General features: G+C 38.4%; 1 protein-coding gene across 1 annotated transcript in view; it reads left to right on the forward strand.

The window, feature by feature from the left end:
* Nucleotides 1–8,731, forward strand: part of LOC135112387 (uncharacterized) — a 24,229-nt gene extending 15,498 nt beyond the window's left edge. The window contains exons 3-4 of the mRNA XM_064026802.1: nucleotides 5,923–6,102; nucleotides 8,595–8,731. Of these exons, the coding sequence (XP_063882872.1) occupies nucleotides 5,923–6,102; nucleotides 8,595–8,707 (293 nt within the window). The 3' untranslated portion in view covers nucleotides 8,708–8,731. The remainder of the gene's footprint in view (nucleotides 1–5,922; nucleotides 6,103–8,594) is intronic.
* The last annotated feature ends 8,722 nt before the right edge of the window (nucleotides 8,732–17,453 follow it).

The raw sequence follows: 17,453 nt of genomic DNA on the forward strand, positions 1-17,453 counted from the left end.
ATTCATTATTATTTGTAAGAAAGAGTTAAATGAGTCAGCTCGTAATTCATATCTGTTAGATAATCTGACTGAAACTCTTTTTTCTGTTGAGCTTTTTTTAAAAATAGCAATGAAGCAGGTTTAAAAAGTCTTCATTGAATCTCCTTTAGTCATTAGAGAGAAAAGGAATGGTAAATACTAAATATGCAAAGGTAAATGCTATAAGAGTTGACTGATGCTAGTAGGTAAATGATATACTGGTCGTACTCCTCAGTTTAAAATGAAGTAGCAATATATATATATATATATATATATATATATATATATATATATATATATATATATATATATATATATATATATATATATATATATATATATAATATATAATATATACAGCAAGTGTTTCAATGAATCATGGAGTGTGCTACTTGTGTTATGCTCAATCCGTGCTCAAAACTGACAAGTCACCAATATTTTGGATACCAGCACCATCCTGAATTGTCATCCTCAGTCCTTCTTGTCATGGTTGTTTTCCCTGCATCATCCTGACTCCCAGAGTGAAGTGTAGGACTGTCACACTGCCTTAACATGGCACACTTGTGTTAGGTAGCCTTTTAACACCTCCATGTATTTGTATCATGATGGGAGGCCAACGCTTCTGCAGGTATGAATGAAGGAATTAGTGAGTTCTGGGCCAGGCAAGCAACATGCTGTGAATGAGGGTGATAGGTGGGAATATTTAGGAATGTTTCATATATGGACTGCCATGTGCAGACCTGATTTTTTGCTGCTTCCCTTGTTTTCTTATGTTCTTATGTTAACATATTCATAGTTCATCACCAAAGTATTTGCCCAAAAATATGTTAAGTAACACAATAAAATAAAATGCTTTGACTGAATTATAATGCAGTGTTACTTTTCATCACTACTTTTATGTAATATTACCATTTAATAATGTATGAGTTATTGTACCAGTAAAGTAAGTAGGTGTGAGGAGATGCTGGGTGATGAGGGCAAGTGCAGGAGGATGTGTAGTGTGTGTGTTAATGGAAAGGGTTGGGGTGGAAGACACTTGTAGCCATGCAAAAAGGGTGGTGACAGGAGGCCAGCACCTGTACTGTCACTGGCTGATGGAGGGAAAGAAGGAGTGGAGTGGGGTGGGAGATGAGTGTGATAAGAGATGCATTAAGGAGATGGAAGATTGTCAGGAGGTGTAATTACATGGCAGTTGGTTGGCAGTCATCTGTAGGGACAGCAAGATAATTTAGGGACAGTACTGTTTATTCTTCAGCAATTACTTTTGTATAGCAAAGATTATGTAATAGATAACCAATGTTATATCACTTTTATTGCAAATGCTTCCCATTCAAGACTGGTCCTGTATTATGTAATTGTTCAATAGAAAATATGTGAAAATAGCTTTGTATTGGAAATTATTCAAAATGATCTATAAAAAGGATCTTTAGTAATGGAAACAGGTACATTCACTGATACTTAGTGTATGCATTTGCTGAAAGGTCACAGATTCATAATATTAAAAACTCATTAATGTTAATGTTATGGCACACTCACAAACAAGAGGTCATGAACATGTTGAAGCAGAACAAGTCCAGCATTGTTGTGGATGCATCCACGGATATATCTGTGTGTCAGAATTGATGCATCATGGTAAGAGTGGTTGAAGGAAATGCTGTTGTTACCAAATGTTGGGATTTAGTGCCGTTATTTAGCAGTGATCCTAGTCAAGCTAATGAAGGTGCTACAGCTGCCAGGTTGTTTTCAGAGATAATGAAAACCTTGACTGAAAATGGCATACCTACTTGTAATATGATTGGCTTTGGTTGTGATGGATGCAGCACTATGATAGGGCCTAATAACTCTGTGAGTAGCAGGTTAAAGGAACTTTGCCCAGGAATCTTTATTATGAAATGTGTGTGCCATTCTGCCCATACATGTGTCTCTGAACAATTACCTGATGCTACTGAACAACTACCTCATCATGTCCACAACACATTCAACAACTCTTCAAAACGATTGGCACAATTTGTAGAATTTCAAGAGTTTGCTAGGGCTCAAAAGTTTAGGATTTTATTGCCATGTAGAACGTGCTGGCTTTCCTACACGGCTGTTGTGAAAAGGATGCTTGAGCAGTGGGGCCCTCTTCAGATGTTCCTTACTGAATTAAACTTTCAACAGACGAAACTTTGTGGTAGCACAGTTAGAAGTGCTTATGAACAACTGCACAAAACATTTACCAGGCTTTACTACTCAGTATTACCAACTACTATTACTATTACTATTACTATTCAGTATTACCAACGTTTACTCAGCTGAACCTTTTATTTCGAAGTGAAAGAGTGGTCATAACACACACACACACACACACACTCACACACACACATGTAGAAACTATAATAAGTCTTTTTTGTCACACACACACACACACACACACACTGTAATCCATCTGACCCAAAACTTTCATGAATTTAGAGAGGAAAGGAAAACTTGAAAAGATTTACAATAAAAACATAAATCAGCTGTTTTTTTTTCTTTTTCGAGGGAAGGAAATGAAAGGAAAAGGGGAAAAAATAGTGGGTTGTGAATGGATTCTGCACTGTGTGTGTGTGTGTGTGTGTGTGTGTGTGTGTGTGTGTGTGTGTGTGTGTGTGTGTGGAGAGAGAGAGAGAGAGAGAGAGAGAGAGAGAGAGAGAGAGAGTTATTATCTATACAACATTACTTCTCTCTCTCTCTCTCTCTCTCTCTCTCTCTCTCTCTCTCTCTCTCTCTCTCTCTCTCTCTCTCTCTCTCTCTCTCTCTCTCTCTCTCTCTCACATTACAAATTAAGAGGAAACCCAATAGTTAAGGAAATATATTAAGACCAAGGGGAAACTTCGCGCCAAGGGGAAATTAGAGGGAAATTTTTTAGGCTCTTTTGAAAATAGAGGCAAAATTAACTATGAAAAAAATAGAAAGAAAAAAAAACAAGGAGAAAAAAAGTTAAGGGAATCAATTTAGGGTGAGAGGAAAGTTTTGGGGTCAAGGGGAAAATCTGAGGGGAAATTTTTAAAATACTCAACAACTATAACACCTGCCAAAAAATAAATAAATAAAATAAAATAAATAAATAAAAAAAAAAAAAAACGCGAGAAAACCTTTAGATTATCACAACGCGAAAATTAACACACGCTAAATTGGATGCGTCATTAATTAATAGTCATTGGGACTGTTACCCCCCCCAATAGTTCATAGCCCCTCCCCTATTCATTGCCACCCCCCCCCCCTGCCTTGAGGAACACCTTCACTTATGGCATACTATTGATGTGCTTTTTTTGACCAGATTTGAGCCATTTTTACCTCGAATTACATATACATACATATTGTCTCCTTGCAATAATTATGATAGTCTTCCTGGCTTAATTCTTGTTTATTAATTATTCCTTATGTGTTTATTAATTATCATTTGTCTAATTCCTTATGTTTTACTTAGCCTCGGTATTTAAGGAATTTTATTTTTTATTTTTTCACTTTCTGACTGTGGCCCTTGCAATGAACGGCTTAATAATTTATTTCTCGTTGTTTAATGGAATTTTTAGCACTTTAATGATTAGAGTTCCTCACCAGTCATTTTATTCGTGAGAGAGAGAGAGAGAGAGAGAGAGAGAGAGAGAGAGAGAGAGAGTTTGAGTCTACATGAATGATAAAAAAAAGATAATAATCAGTTACAATATTTTATTTATATACAAGAAAAATGCATGATAATAATAATAATAATAATAATAATAATAATAATAATAATAATATTTAAATACAAGGAGGAAAATGTGTAATAATAATAATAATAATAATAATAATAATAATAATAATAATAATAACAATAATAACAATAACTGCTTTTATCATACTGACACAGATAAATAGTTTTATAAATAGTTTATTGACCATAAACATTATTATAACCAACAAATTAAATAGAACAGGTAAACATTTCCAAACGTAGTGAGTGACACACAGAAGACTGGTGACAAAAGGTAACCTAGCCCATTAAATGATTGGCTGTCTCAGGCTTCCACATCATCAGTGGAGCACCGCTTCTGACCACTCAGGGATGGACAAGCGGAGACAAGAATGGAAACAAATCAGGAATTATATCAATCCATAGCTTTATCATAGTTCTAAGTCATAAATAAATAAATAAATGAGTCAATGTCTTCAGCAATAATTACAAGATAAGCTTTAATAATAAAAAGTATGTATAAATGGATGAAATGTGGTCAGCTTCAGCAATGCCGGCTTCTTGTTATCCTGAACACCGGTCTCATACTGGATAGAGACAGTAATGTATGGGGGTTTGATGCAATACAATTTTATATGTTAACACTAGCAACATTTCATATAAGGATAAAAACTTGCATAAACTTCCTGTGTGTGTTTTTCTACTAAGATGCAATTGTTAGGTGACCATTTGAACTTGCAGATGATCTTGACAGTGACTTCCTATCCTTAAACCATAACATCCCTACTACAGTGGCTCAACACCATCACTTGCTGCTTGTCCACTAGTACATCATGAAGACTGCAACGTTCATGCCAGCTACACTATACAAGTATTTACAGATTAATGGTTGCATTTTCAAAAGATCGCTGATACAAGAAAGTGTATAAATATTGTGAAAGCTTCTAGTCAATGTCATATCATTTGCTTCAACAGAGGAAGAATAATTCAATCTTCCTGAATATTACAAATGAGATTTTATAGGCATTAACTTAACCATGTCATTCTAAATTATTCTACCTAGTTTCCAGGGACTTCACCAGTGAGTAGATTAAGTATTGCAATATGCAGGAACTTAACCAGCACACAGGGAAGACAGTGGCAAATTAAGATATAAGAGGGGTGGCCACAGGAACTAGCCCAGCCATCTCCATACCCATGAATTTTGGTTGGTGTGCCATTGGGGTGAAAGCAGAAAGTGATGCGCATACATTTTAGTAAGATTTAAGAATAGTGTGACCTTTGCAATGTTTTCTCCTTCAGTCAGCTGCATAAAAATGACATCTGGGAAAAAATATTGATCAGTCTTTTGAAAATCCAGCATCACCTGAGTATTACACCATTAATTAACCTTGTGTGTAAGTTAGTGCAGTACTGTATAAGTGCTAAGGTCCACAACCAAATATTTGTTATGCAAATATTTCTGGTACCACTTTCTACACATGTTGCTCTATAAAAAAAATTAATGTATAATTTTGAGTGGTTTTGGTTGTGCTGTGTTAAGAAAAGTTAGTGTTTGACATCACAAGTTTTTTTGGGCAAGACTATTTGCATTAAGGAAGCCCCACATTGCTATTTTTAAAAGTAATAAATAATGTTTTAAAAATAAATGTTGCCACATGAAATTTCAGTATTTTCTTGCAGTGTTAGTTACTAAAGACAGCATTGTAAAGCTGAGAATATCTTGAGGCAACTGTATTAAAAGAACAAAACCCATGACCATAGTGTAATTCATAATTGCTAGTGAAGGCATATGAAGACACATCATTTACAAACTGTAATGCTTTTGACAAATGAAACTTTGCCAGAACAGACTGCCATAGAGGAGAGAATACAGGTGAAATTGACAAACCACACATCTGTGAACTCAAGCTTCATTCATTAAAGTAATCTGAGGGGAAATTCCAGATTCTTCTGTAGTAATGATATATACACACACTTCATAACAGTTACACACTTTTGACAACATGTAAAAGTGTTTTGTGGCAAAGTTAATGAAGGGTTTTAAAGCAAACTTCACAACTGTTCTTAATTTCAGAACTGGGAAGACTAAGTAATAATATTTACAATACTCTGACAGTTAATTCAGACACACCACACTCATATCACCATTCCTATCACTTGCTTAATATTATGCTTGACCTTGTAAGATCTTCCATATTTCACAGAGGCAGATGGTCACTTGAAAGCAATAGAAGCCATATCAAACACATATCAAAGGCAGTGGCATTCATGTGATGGTCCAGGTCCAGATTCCATACAAGTTGAGCTGTGCTGGATGGGCATCTGCTCGTCATGTCCCAGAGGTGTTCATCGCCCACATAGCAAGACTGCACATCAACAACAAGGTAATCTGAAAGTAAAAGTTGAAATTTACTACATATATTGTGGGATTGTGACTGTCAGTAGAAAATTAAAATGTGATTGGAGAAGGATAAAAGTTTTTCATTTGTTTCAAGCAAGGGTTAGGAAATAGTGAGTCTGTAGAGAGAGAGAGAGAGAGAGAGAGAGAGAGAGAGAGAGAGAGAGAGAGAGAGAGAGAGAGAGAGAGAGAGAGTGAGAGAGAGAGGAAGAGAGAGAGAGAGAGAGAGAGAGATAGAGAGAGAGAGAGAGAGAGTGTGTGTGTGTGTGTGTGTGTGTGTGTGTGTGTGTGTGTGTGTGTGTGTGGTTTTTAAGTATGCTATAGAGGACACCCTTATTCATTGACTACAGCCCACAAACTTGCAATGTCCCCATAGCATAGTTACAGACAACATCCTCTCATATATAAGTCTGTGTCAATCTTTCTGTGATGTACTCCAGCCCAGAGACCCACAGCAGCATTAAGAGTGGAGAGAGAGAGAGAGAGAAGAGAAGACACACAGAATGGATGAATAGAGATGCTGTGGTTTGTTTTTCTAGAGTTATTTTTTGCGTAGATTACGAATATAACATCCGTTTCTTTCTGTGACCCTCCAGTTCTTCGTAAATAGCAGTGCCCCACACGCAATGTCTATCTGAACTATTAAAATTGAGAAGGAAGCAGCAATAAATCGGAATCTCTTGAAATCCATGACTCTCAATTGACGTGCTGATGTTTCGATAGACTTGACAGTACATGCAGGATAGTGAATTGTTATTAGTTATTCATATAATGACATGAATATAATTAGTTAAATATTAGCCAAGAGTGCCATACCATCAGGAGACACAGACAAAACTATATCATTACATGTTTACGTTAAAGGAAATAAACTATCAGCGAAAACCAACCCTTTATTGTTTATTTTATGACAGAGGGCGAGACGGGACCTGCGACTCTCAACACCAATCAACACCTGACAAACTGCGACAATTTCCACACTAAAAAATAAAACGATCTCCCTGTTTTTTTTTTTTTTTTTTGTCAATAGCACCACTAACCACTCCCGAACACAAAAGATGAACGTAAAAATTAACCCCCCTTTAATTAAAAACAATAAAAAATAAAGATAATAGTAAATAAAATTAATATACAAAATAATTAAATATGATAAACTGTCTTAAATTATCTGTTCCTTTACATGCACTCCCACACCACGAGACCCAGACAGCACCACCACGTACTCCTACACCCATCCAGGGACTGAGGCACCCTGCACACATCACGTCTCTCTCTCTTACAACCCCAAAACACATCCAAAACACCCCAAAACGCATCCACACCCACTTAAACACCCAAAAACAGTCTTATCCACCCACAGCCACACCCCTAGCCACCCAAACACACCCAAACTCCTTTAAAAATACCCAAAAAAAACACGTAAAACATCCCAAAACACACCCAAACTCATCCAAAAGTGACGAAAACACATCAAAACACACCCAAACTCATCCAATACTGACCAAAACACCCTAAAACACACCCAAAACACCCCAAAACACACCCAAACACACCCAAAACACCCCAATACACACCCAAAACTGACCCAAACACCCAAACACACCCAAACACACTCAAAACCCCAAAAACACATGAAGAATGCCACAAATGAATAATAAATATTTAAATATATACACATGACACAGGGTGGGAAGGGAGTATTGAGGTGTAGGGGAAAGGAAGGGTGCAACAAGAAGCAGGGAGAGACAGGGAGTAATAAGATGAGACAAACAGCCGGACAAAGAAATTAGACAGGGTTTATTGAGGTGAAGGAGAAACAGGGATAGTTTAATGAGATGCAAGGGTGATACAGGGTGTATTAAGGTCCAGGGGCAGACAGGAAGGGTGTACTAAAGTGTATGAAGACAGGAAGGGTGTATTGAAGTGTGGGACAGACAGACAGACAGACAGACAGACAGACAGACAGACAGAGAGACAGAGAGACAGACAGACAGAGACAGACAGACAGAGAGGGAGGGATTAAAAGAGAAAATTTGAGATAGACAAAGGATATGAGAGAAAGAGAAAGAGAAAGAGAGAGAGAGAGAGAGAGAGAGAGAGAGAGAGTACTAATCATCTCAATCATTCAATAAATTCCTAATATATGTATAGATTTGTGTACACTAGTCTTACCTAATGTGTGTATAGATTTCCAAGCATATACCAGCATCTCTTATGAGTTTGTGTGTTTATATCAGACTTAGCAAAGATTTGGACGTGTCTCTAAATATATACTAGTGTTTGTATACAAGTTTGTGTGTATACTAGACTTATTAAGAGTTTATGTGGGTTTCTAAGAGTATACAAACCATAGCAAGTGTTTATATATGTCTCTATGTGTAAACCAGTGTTTGTGTGTGTATACCAGCATTACATAGTGTTTGTAATGGTTTAAGTGTACACTAGTCCTTTTTAATTGTTACCTTCTCACTATCTCAGCCTTCCAGACCCACCTGAGGCACACAGCGTCACCCCAGTACAGCCCCAAGTTGGTCTGGCTAGCCCCAATGACGATGAAAGCAGGAAACATCATTATCACCTGCTGTGGTTGATGATGGTGGCTTCTACACATACACACACACACACACACACACACACACACACACACACACACACACACACACACACACACACACACACACACACACACACACACATACACACACACACACCTCAGACAGCAATTCCTGGAACAAGAGAGGACAGAACAGCATGCCAGCCACAGCAAGAGTGAGTGTGTGAACAGCCGCGGCCACCAACCAACCAATACTTCCCTAGCAGAAGAACGCGGCCCTCACAGTCGACCCAGTGGTGAAGCCTGTGCCCAATATTATTTATCAAGACTCTCTCTCTCTCTCTCTCTCTCTCTCTCTCTCTCTCTCTCTCTCTCTCTCTCTCTCTCTCTCTCTCTCTCTCTCTCTCTCTCTCTCTCTCTCTCTCTCTCTCTCTCTCTCTCTCTCTCTCTCTCTCTCTCATCCACCATTAGCCAGTCTCCCTCCCTCTCTCACCATTGGTTGGTGGCCTGTACAGCAGACACCCAGTCGTCATGGTGAAGGGATTTTCTCCAAGTACTGTACCTCCACCACTTCCTGCAGGCTCCTCCCACTTTCTTCCAGTCACTCCATAAGCTTGATAATCAGCAGCTGTCCTTCTATACCACAAGCTTCACTCTGGGCAGCTCTCTGGAGGCCTCCGAACCTGTGGGTGTAAGGTTAGGTTAGGTTAAGTTACGTTAAGTTAGGTTAGGCTAGGTTATGTTAGGTTAGGTTGGTTAGGTTAGGCCTGTGGATGGTGTGTGGAGGAGGACAGGACAAGCAGACCAGTGGGAAGGCTGTGGAAGGCCTGTGGATGGTGTGTGGAGGAGGACAGGACAAGCAGACCAGTGGGAAGGCTGTGGAAGGCCTGTGGATGGTGTGTGGAGGAGGACAGGACAAGCAGACCAGTGGGAAGGCTGTGGAAGGCTTGTGGATTTCAAGGTAATGCAACACCACACACCAACACCAGAACAATGCCTCACCTATCCACCTGCAGCCACATCACAGTCTCCCCCTTGTAGGTGATGGCAGGAGTGGTGGTGCTTGTGGTGGTGGTGCGAGGAGGCAAGGCACCCATGGCTGGAAAAGAAGGGGTGAGTGCCTTGAGGCTGCAGGACGGGGTATACAGGTGTGTGGGAGGTGAGAGGGTGGGAGAGAGGGAGTGGGCACGTGGGAGAGAGTAAGTGTGTTCTATGGCAAATTATATATAGGATTTCAAGGGTGTTTTTGTGTATGATAGGGAAAATATTCATACACACATACACACATACATTTTCATCTCCCAAGCACCTCTCCTCTCCTCCTCTTCCCTCTTCCCCTGTCTCGTGCAATAGGTAAACACACACACACACACACACACACATTGATAGAGGGATAGATATTAGCCCAGCATGATTTAAACAACTAATATAACTATCAAAAACACACACACACACACACACACACACACACACACACACACACACACACTTCTCCACAAATCTGAAGGCACTGTGGTTTCCAAGCCCTGAAAGTGAATGAGTGTGCTGAGGGAATAATATTGCACCACTGCCTGCATGAACTTGTCACTAAAGCTGTCATGCGTCTCACACACCTCCTGTCACCGCTCATGCTGGCTGTCAACGCAGAACGCACCCTCCACCACTCATTGTTTGGGGTGACGGTTCTGTGGGAATGGAAGATAATTAGATTTTCTCTCATATCAAGTTGAATTGGTTTAGCTCTCTCTTTCTCTCTCTCTCTCACAATTGATTTCAAAGGCCACAATGATGATTAGCAGAGGTTTTTGTGAGTGTTTCTCCTGACAGTAATGTAGGAATGTTGTTAATTTGTCACTAAAACCATAAAAACATCCTTAAAAACCCGTGGCACTTCGAATAGAGCCTTTTAAAAGTGTGTTTCTCCCATCAGTCGAGAAATGTAGTTATTTATTTACATTTTATACATAACACACACACACACACACACACACACACACACACACACACACACACACACAGGTGGTCTGGCAGGGAAGTGCTATGAGAAATATACAAACGCATAGCAAGGCAAGGCACACAGCTTTCACACTCACTTCACACTCACTCACAACACTCTTTCAACACCTTAACCTTTGTTGGGGAAGAGAAGCACTACTGTCTTAACCTTAAAATACACTTATTATAGCTTATCTCTTACATGTACCAAGACAAGGCACACAACTTTCACTGTTACTCTCACCCACAACAATCTTTCAATGTGTTAACCCTTGTTGGGGAAAAGAACCACTAAAATATTATCTCCTACAAATATATTTAAACACTCACTCAGCACGCAACACCTTAGCCCTTGATGGAGACAAGAAGCACTCCTACCCAACCTTACAAAACCACTAATTAAAATCTTATCTCCTACATATACCAAAACACACAATTTTCACCCTCATTCAGTCAGCACGCAACACCTTAGCCCTTGATGGAGACAAGAAGCACTCCTACCCAACCTTACAAAACCACTAATTAAAATCTTATCTCCTAAATATACCAAAACACACAATTTTCACCCTCATTCACTCAGCACACAACACCTTAGCCCTTGATGGAGACGAACAGCACTCCTACCCAACCTTACAAAACCACTAATTAAAATCTTATCTCTACTTCACTTACCCATCCATACACCAACCTTGTAACTCCACACAAGACAAGACACCACAGTCATCCACATCTATCTATGCCACACTGACTCCTGAAGCTGGTGGAGCATAGGGTGGACCGAAGGGCATCAGCTCCACACTCTGGGATGCCTGTGGGGGAGTTTATCCTGAGACCAGTGAGTACCTCTTCTGTATTCAGGGTCCCCTCCACCCTCTCGCACAGTACCTGAGGGCATGAGGGGGTGGTGAGAGGGTAAGAGGGTATGAGGGAGGAGGGAAGAGATGAAATGTGGTGAAAAACAGAAGAGAACACAGATGAGCAGGAAAATTGAGTGACTGGGTGTTTGAGTGAGCGAGTGAGTGATGGTTTATTGTCTGTCTGACTGAATGAATGAATGAAAAATACTTGCTAAGGGAATGAATTAATATCCACAAACTCACGCATTGACTGAATGGCTATTTGACTGACTGACTGACTGACTGCTGACTAAAAATGATAGGTTAGGAGGGGATAAATACTCGTAATCTCTCTTCAAATGTTAGTTCCTGATGGGGAGGAAGCCCGAGGGAGGGTCAATGGGGTCATGGCGAGAAAGCAAGAGGACGAGAGCAGCTGGTAGGAAACAGCAGCAGGCGGACGACGCTAAGGAGGGAAAAGGTTCGCTACACGAGTCTTCCCTTGTTCCAGTCAAGGTGGCAAGCTGCCTTGGTATTACTGCACTCTACTTATGGTTGTTCTGGATCTCATACTGTAATCTAAACTTGGAAGTCTATATATATATATATATATATATATATATATATATATATATATATATATATATATATATATATATATATATATATATTCAAGCTCTCAACCCTATCTCATCACAAATGAACACATTCACTAAAGCATAAGCTTCTACGAGTGTGATTGAACTAGCAAAACTGAACTGGAAATTAGAGTTGTCTTGCATTGCTTGAGATATATTAGCAATAATAATCATTGATAATGAAGGGGAAGGTTGATAGTAAGGCGGACAGTAAAGTGAACGTCGGCCTCACCAGGCAAAAGTAGCCCGCAGATGGTAGTGTCGCACATCATAGGATGACTCATGAAGCGCGTGACGCTGGTTGTGACATGGATGCTGCTGCTCGCATCACCACGACGTCTACCTCTACTTATTATTACTAAAGCTTTATTGAGCATTATAGTACATTTTTAAATATATACATATAGCACAAAATATACATGAATATACATATAATACACAAAGCGAGCACCAGCCCGCAGGTGGGGGTCTACCTCTATTAATTCGAATTATGATCAGTAATAATTATTTATTTATTCAATATCTTATATGCATAACTGGTACCAAACAAAATATACACCTTTTCTTCAAAATGCATCTCAGCTAAAACTTTTAATGCTATTCTATTTTTTATTTTTTATTTTTTTCACACGTCGAAAGATATTACCAGGCTTGGATTCTAAGAACATGTGGATAGTTCATTGCTTTATATATATATATATATATATATATATATATATATATATATATATATATATATATATATATATATATATATATATTCCCGTGACAAAATGTAGTTAATTACAGTTCGGTGACACTATATATATATATATATATATATATATATATATATATATATATATATATATATATATATATATATATATATATATATATATATATATATATATATATATATATATATATATATATGTATGTATGTATGTATGTATGTATATAGTGTCACCGAAGTGTAATTAAGTACATTTTGTCACGGGAATTCTATGTTTGTACAAGTTCAGTAAATAAGAAAGACGTTCTGGTGAATCTATCCACACGTCTTGAAAAGACAGGAGACAACCTGAGGTTATTGTACTACTGCCCCAGATATTCAAGGAATAGCGAAAATTTCATCTTGATCAAGTCAACGATACCTCATGGAGAGAGAGAGAGAGAGAGAGTCATCAAGGTGTCATACAAAGAGCAGTTTTCAATTCGTTAAGCAGAAGATAATACATTTTTGCAATGTGTTGTGGTGATTTGTATGTTAGAAAAGTCTGGACTAGACGTTCACACAAGGATGACATTGAGTACCGCTGTCATAATGATACCATAACCAGATCAGATTCACGTTCACCAAGAGCAGGCATATTATCAACCCAAGCATTAACTTTGGGATCTCAGCTATAGGAGCACGCTGCACTAACTCAAGTTACTTTCTACATGACTAATTCCGCATGCTTAAACTTCTTCCTATCCTGAAACAAACGCACAATATTATTCGTCTTCATATAACTTTTTTTTCTAGGGCGTACACTAATTTTTTTTTTCTTTCATATCCAATAATCCTTTGCGTTTGAGCCACTTTTTTTTTTTAAGTTACTAGGTTTAGTGTTTATTTCTGGTGGTTAACATTATGTGTGGTAAAGTTATAATTCTTACACTTATTTTCCTTTTTAAATGTACTTGACACTAATCTTTAAACTCATCTCGAAAACCCAGTGCTGTAAATTAACAAGTTACTTCAAAAGAACTCAGACGAATTTGCAAATACAACTGAGAACAAAAGCAAAGATCAAAGTGACACTACAGGTTACCTGAGTGGAAGCGCCAACAACGAAGACGGGGGAGGTGGAAGGCTCGCCAAACAGTGCCCGACTTGAAAACACAGAAACACAGCTGCACTCAGGAGGAAGCGGAAACAACAACTTCAATGACATTGACTACTGGAAACTCACCATGCGAAGCGTCACCATGCAATGACACACAGACACAGAATGAAGGAAACTGCCACAAGCTGAGAAGTGGCAAGAGCTTAGAATACTGAAGTTAATTTGCATCATAAACAAAATCAAATATACGTAAAATTATGGAAATGCACTACTATATAACACGAGAGAGAGAGAGAGAGAGAGAGAGAGAGAGAGAGAGAGAGAGAGAGAGAGAAGAACGCACCAGTAAACACGCACTCCACTTCCAGTCACGGCTGGCACACGACTGACTGCCGCCAGCGACCAGGTAGACCATCAGGCTTCTTTAGCTCCTTTAGAACTCCAGGTGCTCCCTCTAGACTCCTCCCCGCAATTCTTAACACTATTCTTATAGATCCTCCTCCTCCTCGACTCCCCCACCCCCTATGTTTCTCCCCTTGCCGAGAATAATAATCAGAAATGTAATAAGGTGTTGACAGGTATCATTCGCAGCACTAAAAGTCTTTGCTTCATGCATTTTAGCTCTTACTCCGCCCTTCCAACTTTATAAACACAAAACAGATACAAAACACTTTCTACATAACGAAAAGATGATAATCACTACGAGAATAGCTACGAGCTATCAGTGAGGACATTTTATACACTCTGAGCTACGCTTTGTCAAATTCATAAACTAAAATACGTCAGTTTCCTATAAGAATTTGCAAGATATCACTGCTCTCTCTCTCTCTCTCTCTCTCTCTCTCTCTCTCTCTCTCTCTCTCTCTCTCTCTCTCTCTCTCTCTCTCTCTCTCTCTCTCTCTCTCTCTATATATATATATATATATATATATATATATATATATATATATATATATGTTTACTTAGTTATTCACATCATGCCGGGCTAGCTGCCTTCCTCACCAACTGTTTTCTGCGGTAACCATTAATGTCATAATAATTTTATTCAAGCAACTCCTTTGTAGTAGGTAATGAGATGGCCGGCGGACAGTGGGGCTATTTTTCTTCTTTTTCTTCTTTCATTGTTTCTTTCTTATTTCATGTACTTGAGACGGAAAAAGCAGTGCGAATTTGAAAAAGCGAAAAGTGGTAATCATGAACAAAAGCATGAGTAAGCAAGGGCTGGACTGAGCTGAACTGAGGTGAATGCTGTAAACACGAGGAGAATATATGTACTACTACAAGGCGAACGACAAACCTAGACATCAGCGAATGTAAAACTTGAGACTTCAATACGCATTATGTAATCTTGTTCGCACCTTCGGTTGTCTGGGACGTAACCTTCCAAGTATGAATATATCCACCTCGCACAAAAGCCACAGCCATCCATATTCCTGGGTGTTGTATGTGGGCAAAAAATGTAACCTGAAGACTTCTTACTACGAAGGAACTAAACTGATAGATAGATACATTAGATAGATAGATAAATACACACACACACACACACACACACACACGGGGAACAAAAATATAGCAAATTCCAGGAAGTTGGAGTCACTTGGCCAAAAACAAGCTGGTTTGGATTGGCTTGGATTAAGTAAATTGCACGTTTCCCGCATCACTCACCGAGGCAGGTGGGCAGGCGAGGAGTCTCAATTTGGGAAAGTGGAATATGACGCGGTTTTGAAAGTGAGTGTGCGAAGGAAAGAAAAATGTGACTAAATAAAATCACGAGAACAGTTGCTGTCATGAATGTGGAAATCAGGAGGAGGAAGAGGTGACGGTGGAGGTTGTGGGAATAGTAGTGAAAGAGAATCTCTCTCTCTCTCTCTCTCTCTCTCTCTCTCTCTCTCTCTTATTGGCATTAAAGGTGTATTATTACGTGTGACTTTTCAGTATTTAGTTCAAGTAAACCTGATAAAATGATGCAAGATTCTGTAAATTATTTTCGATGGTTTCCTTGGAGTACGTGGTGCAACACATCGTTACTCCTTGCATGTGTTGCTTTACCTTTAGCAATGACTTTGCAATATTTCATCAGATGAAATCTGGGTAAATCATTGACTTTTATATCAACATATGACTGATAATTATCCCAACCTATTCCATGACAGCCATGCATTTCCGCGACTACTACTACCACGCCTGTTGCTGCTGTTACTTTTACATTGAACATAGCAGTACTATGTACAGTGAATGTATTTATCTATTTGCATTGTGACGCCAATGTGTTCGTAGTAGCCCATCTTTTATCATCAAATTATTAGTTTTTCTTTAGATTTATATGAATGGGCTGTGCACACCATTACTTGTATCTCCCAGCACATTCCACTGATGTACTAGTGGTCTATTTGAAAACAACGAGTATCTCTCCATCTTTCTATCTCCTTTCTTGTTAATGAACATAGATGGCTGATGTGAATACTTTTACGTCATCACTGCAACCACTGTCACTACTGCTATCCCCTCACCGTAACTACTCTCATTATCACTACCACCACCAGCACCACCACCACTTCACTCTTACAACCCCAACACTTAAGCAACTTTCACGCAAGATCTCCGCTGTCTGAGGAGGCTGTGGGGGAGAGAGGTAGACGTGGTAAGCACAAAGAGGAAAAGGAGAAACTGATGTTGGGTCCAGAGAGAGAGAGAGAGAGAGAGAGAGAGAGAGAGAGAGAGAGAGAGAGAGAGAGAGAGAGAGAGAGAGAGAGAGAGAGAGAGAGAGAGAGAGAATGTTAATAATGATAGTAACTACAACAAAGATAACACTACTACTGTTGCTAGTATTACTACTACCACTACTACTACTACTATTTCTACCAGTAATAATAATAATAATAATAATAATAATAATAATAATAATAATAATAATAATAATAATAATGATAATAATGGTAATAATAGTAATAATGATAATAATATCTTTCATGGTAATTTGATATTCCACATCTTGAACATCCATTCAATAATAATTTTTCTTTCATAGTCTAATGCCTCAACACTAGTTCCATCCATTTTCAGTTTTCCAGTTCTTGAAAACTAAGAATAGTTTTCATCACTTCCTCTTCTTTCCTCATGTTTACTTGCTGAAGCACCTTGCCACAGCCACCTCCACTTATCATCTCTTTGCATTCAGCAAAATTTCAAAATTTTTTATCTAATTTAATTAATATTCCCTTTCACAAACCTTGTTCTCTCTTACCATCAGGCTACCTAACTCTTCTATCCACGCCTTTCAAGATGCTGTATCTTGTATGAGGCAGCATATTTTTGGGGAAACAATTCAAAAAAATTATTTGATCAGTATCAAACATGCATAACTACAAGAATGTTAATGACATGTCACACTGAGCTGTTCATCTACACTCATCTGCCTTATATATATATATATATATATATATATATATATATATATATATATATATATATATATATATATATATATATATATATATATA

The sequence above is a fragment of the Scylla paramamosain genome, chromosome 23 (assembly GCF_035594125.1).
Source record: "Scylla paramamosain isolate STU-SP2022 chromosome 23, ASM3559412v1, whole genome shotgun sequence".
Classification (NCBI taxonomy): Eukaryota; Metazoa; Arthropoda; class Malacostraca; order Decapoda; family Portunidae; genus Scylla; species Scylla paramamosain.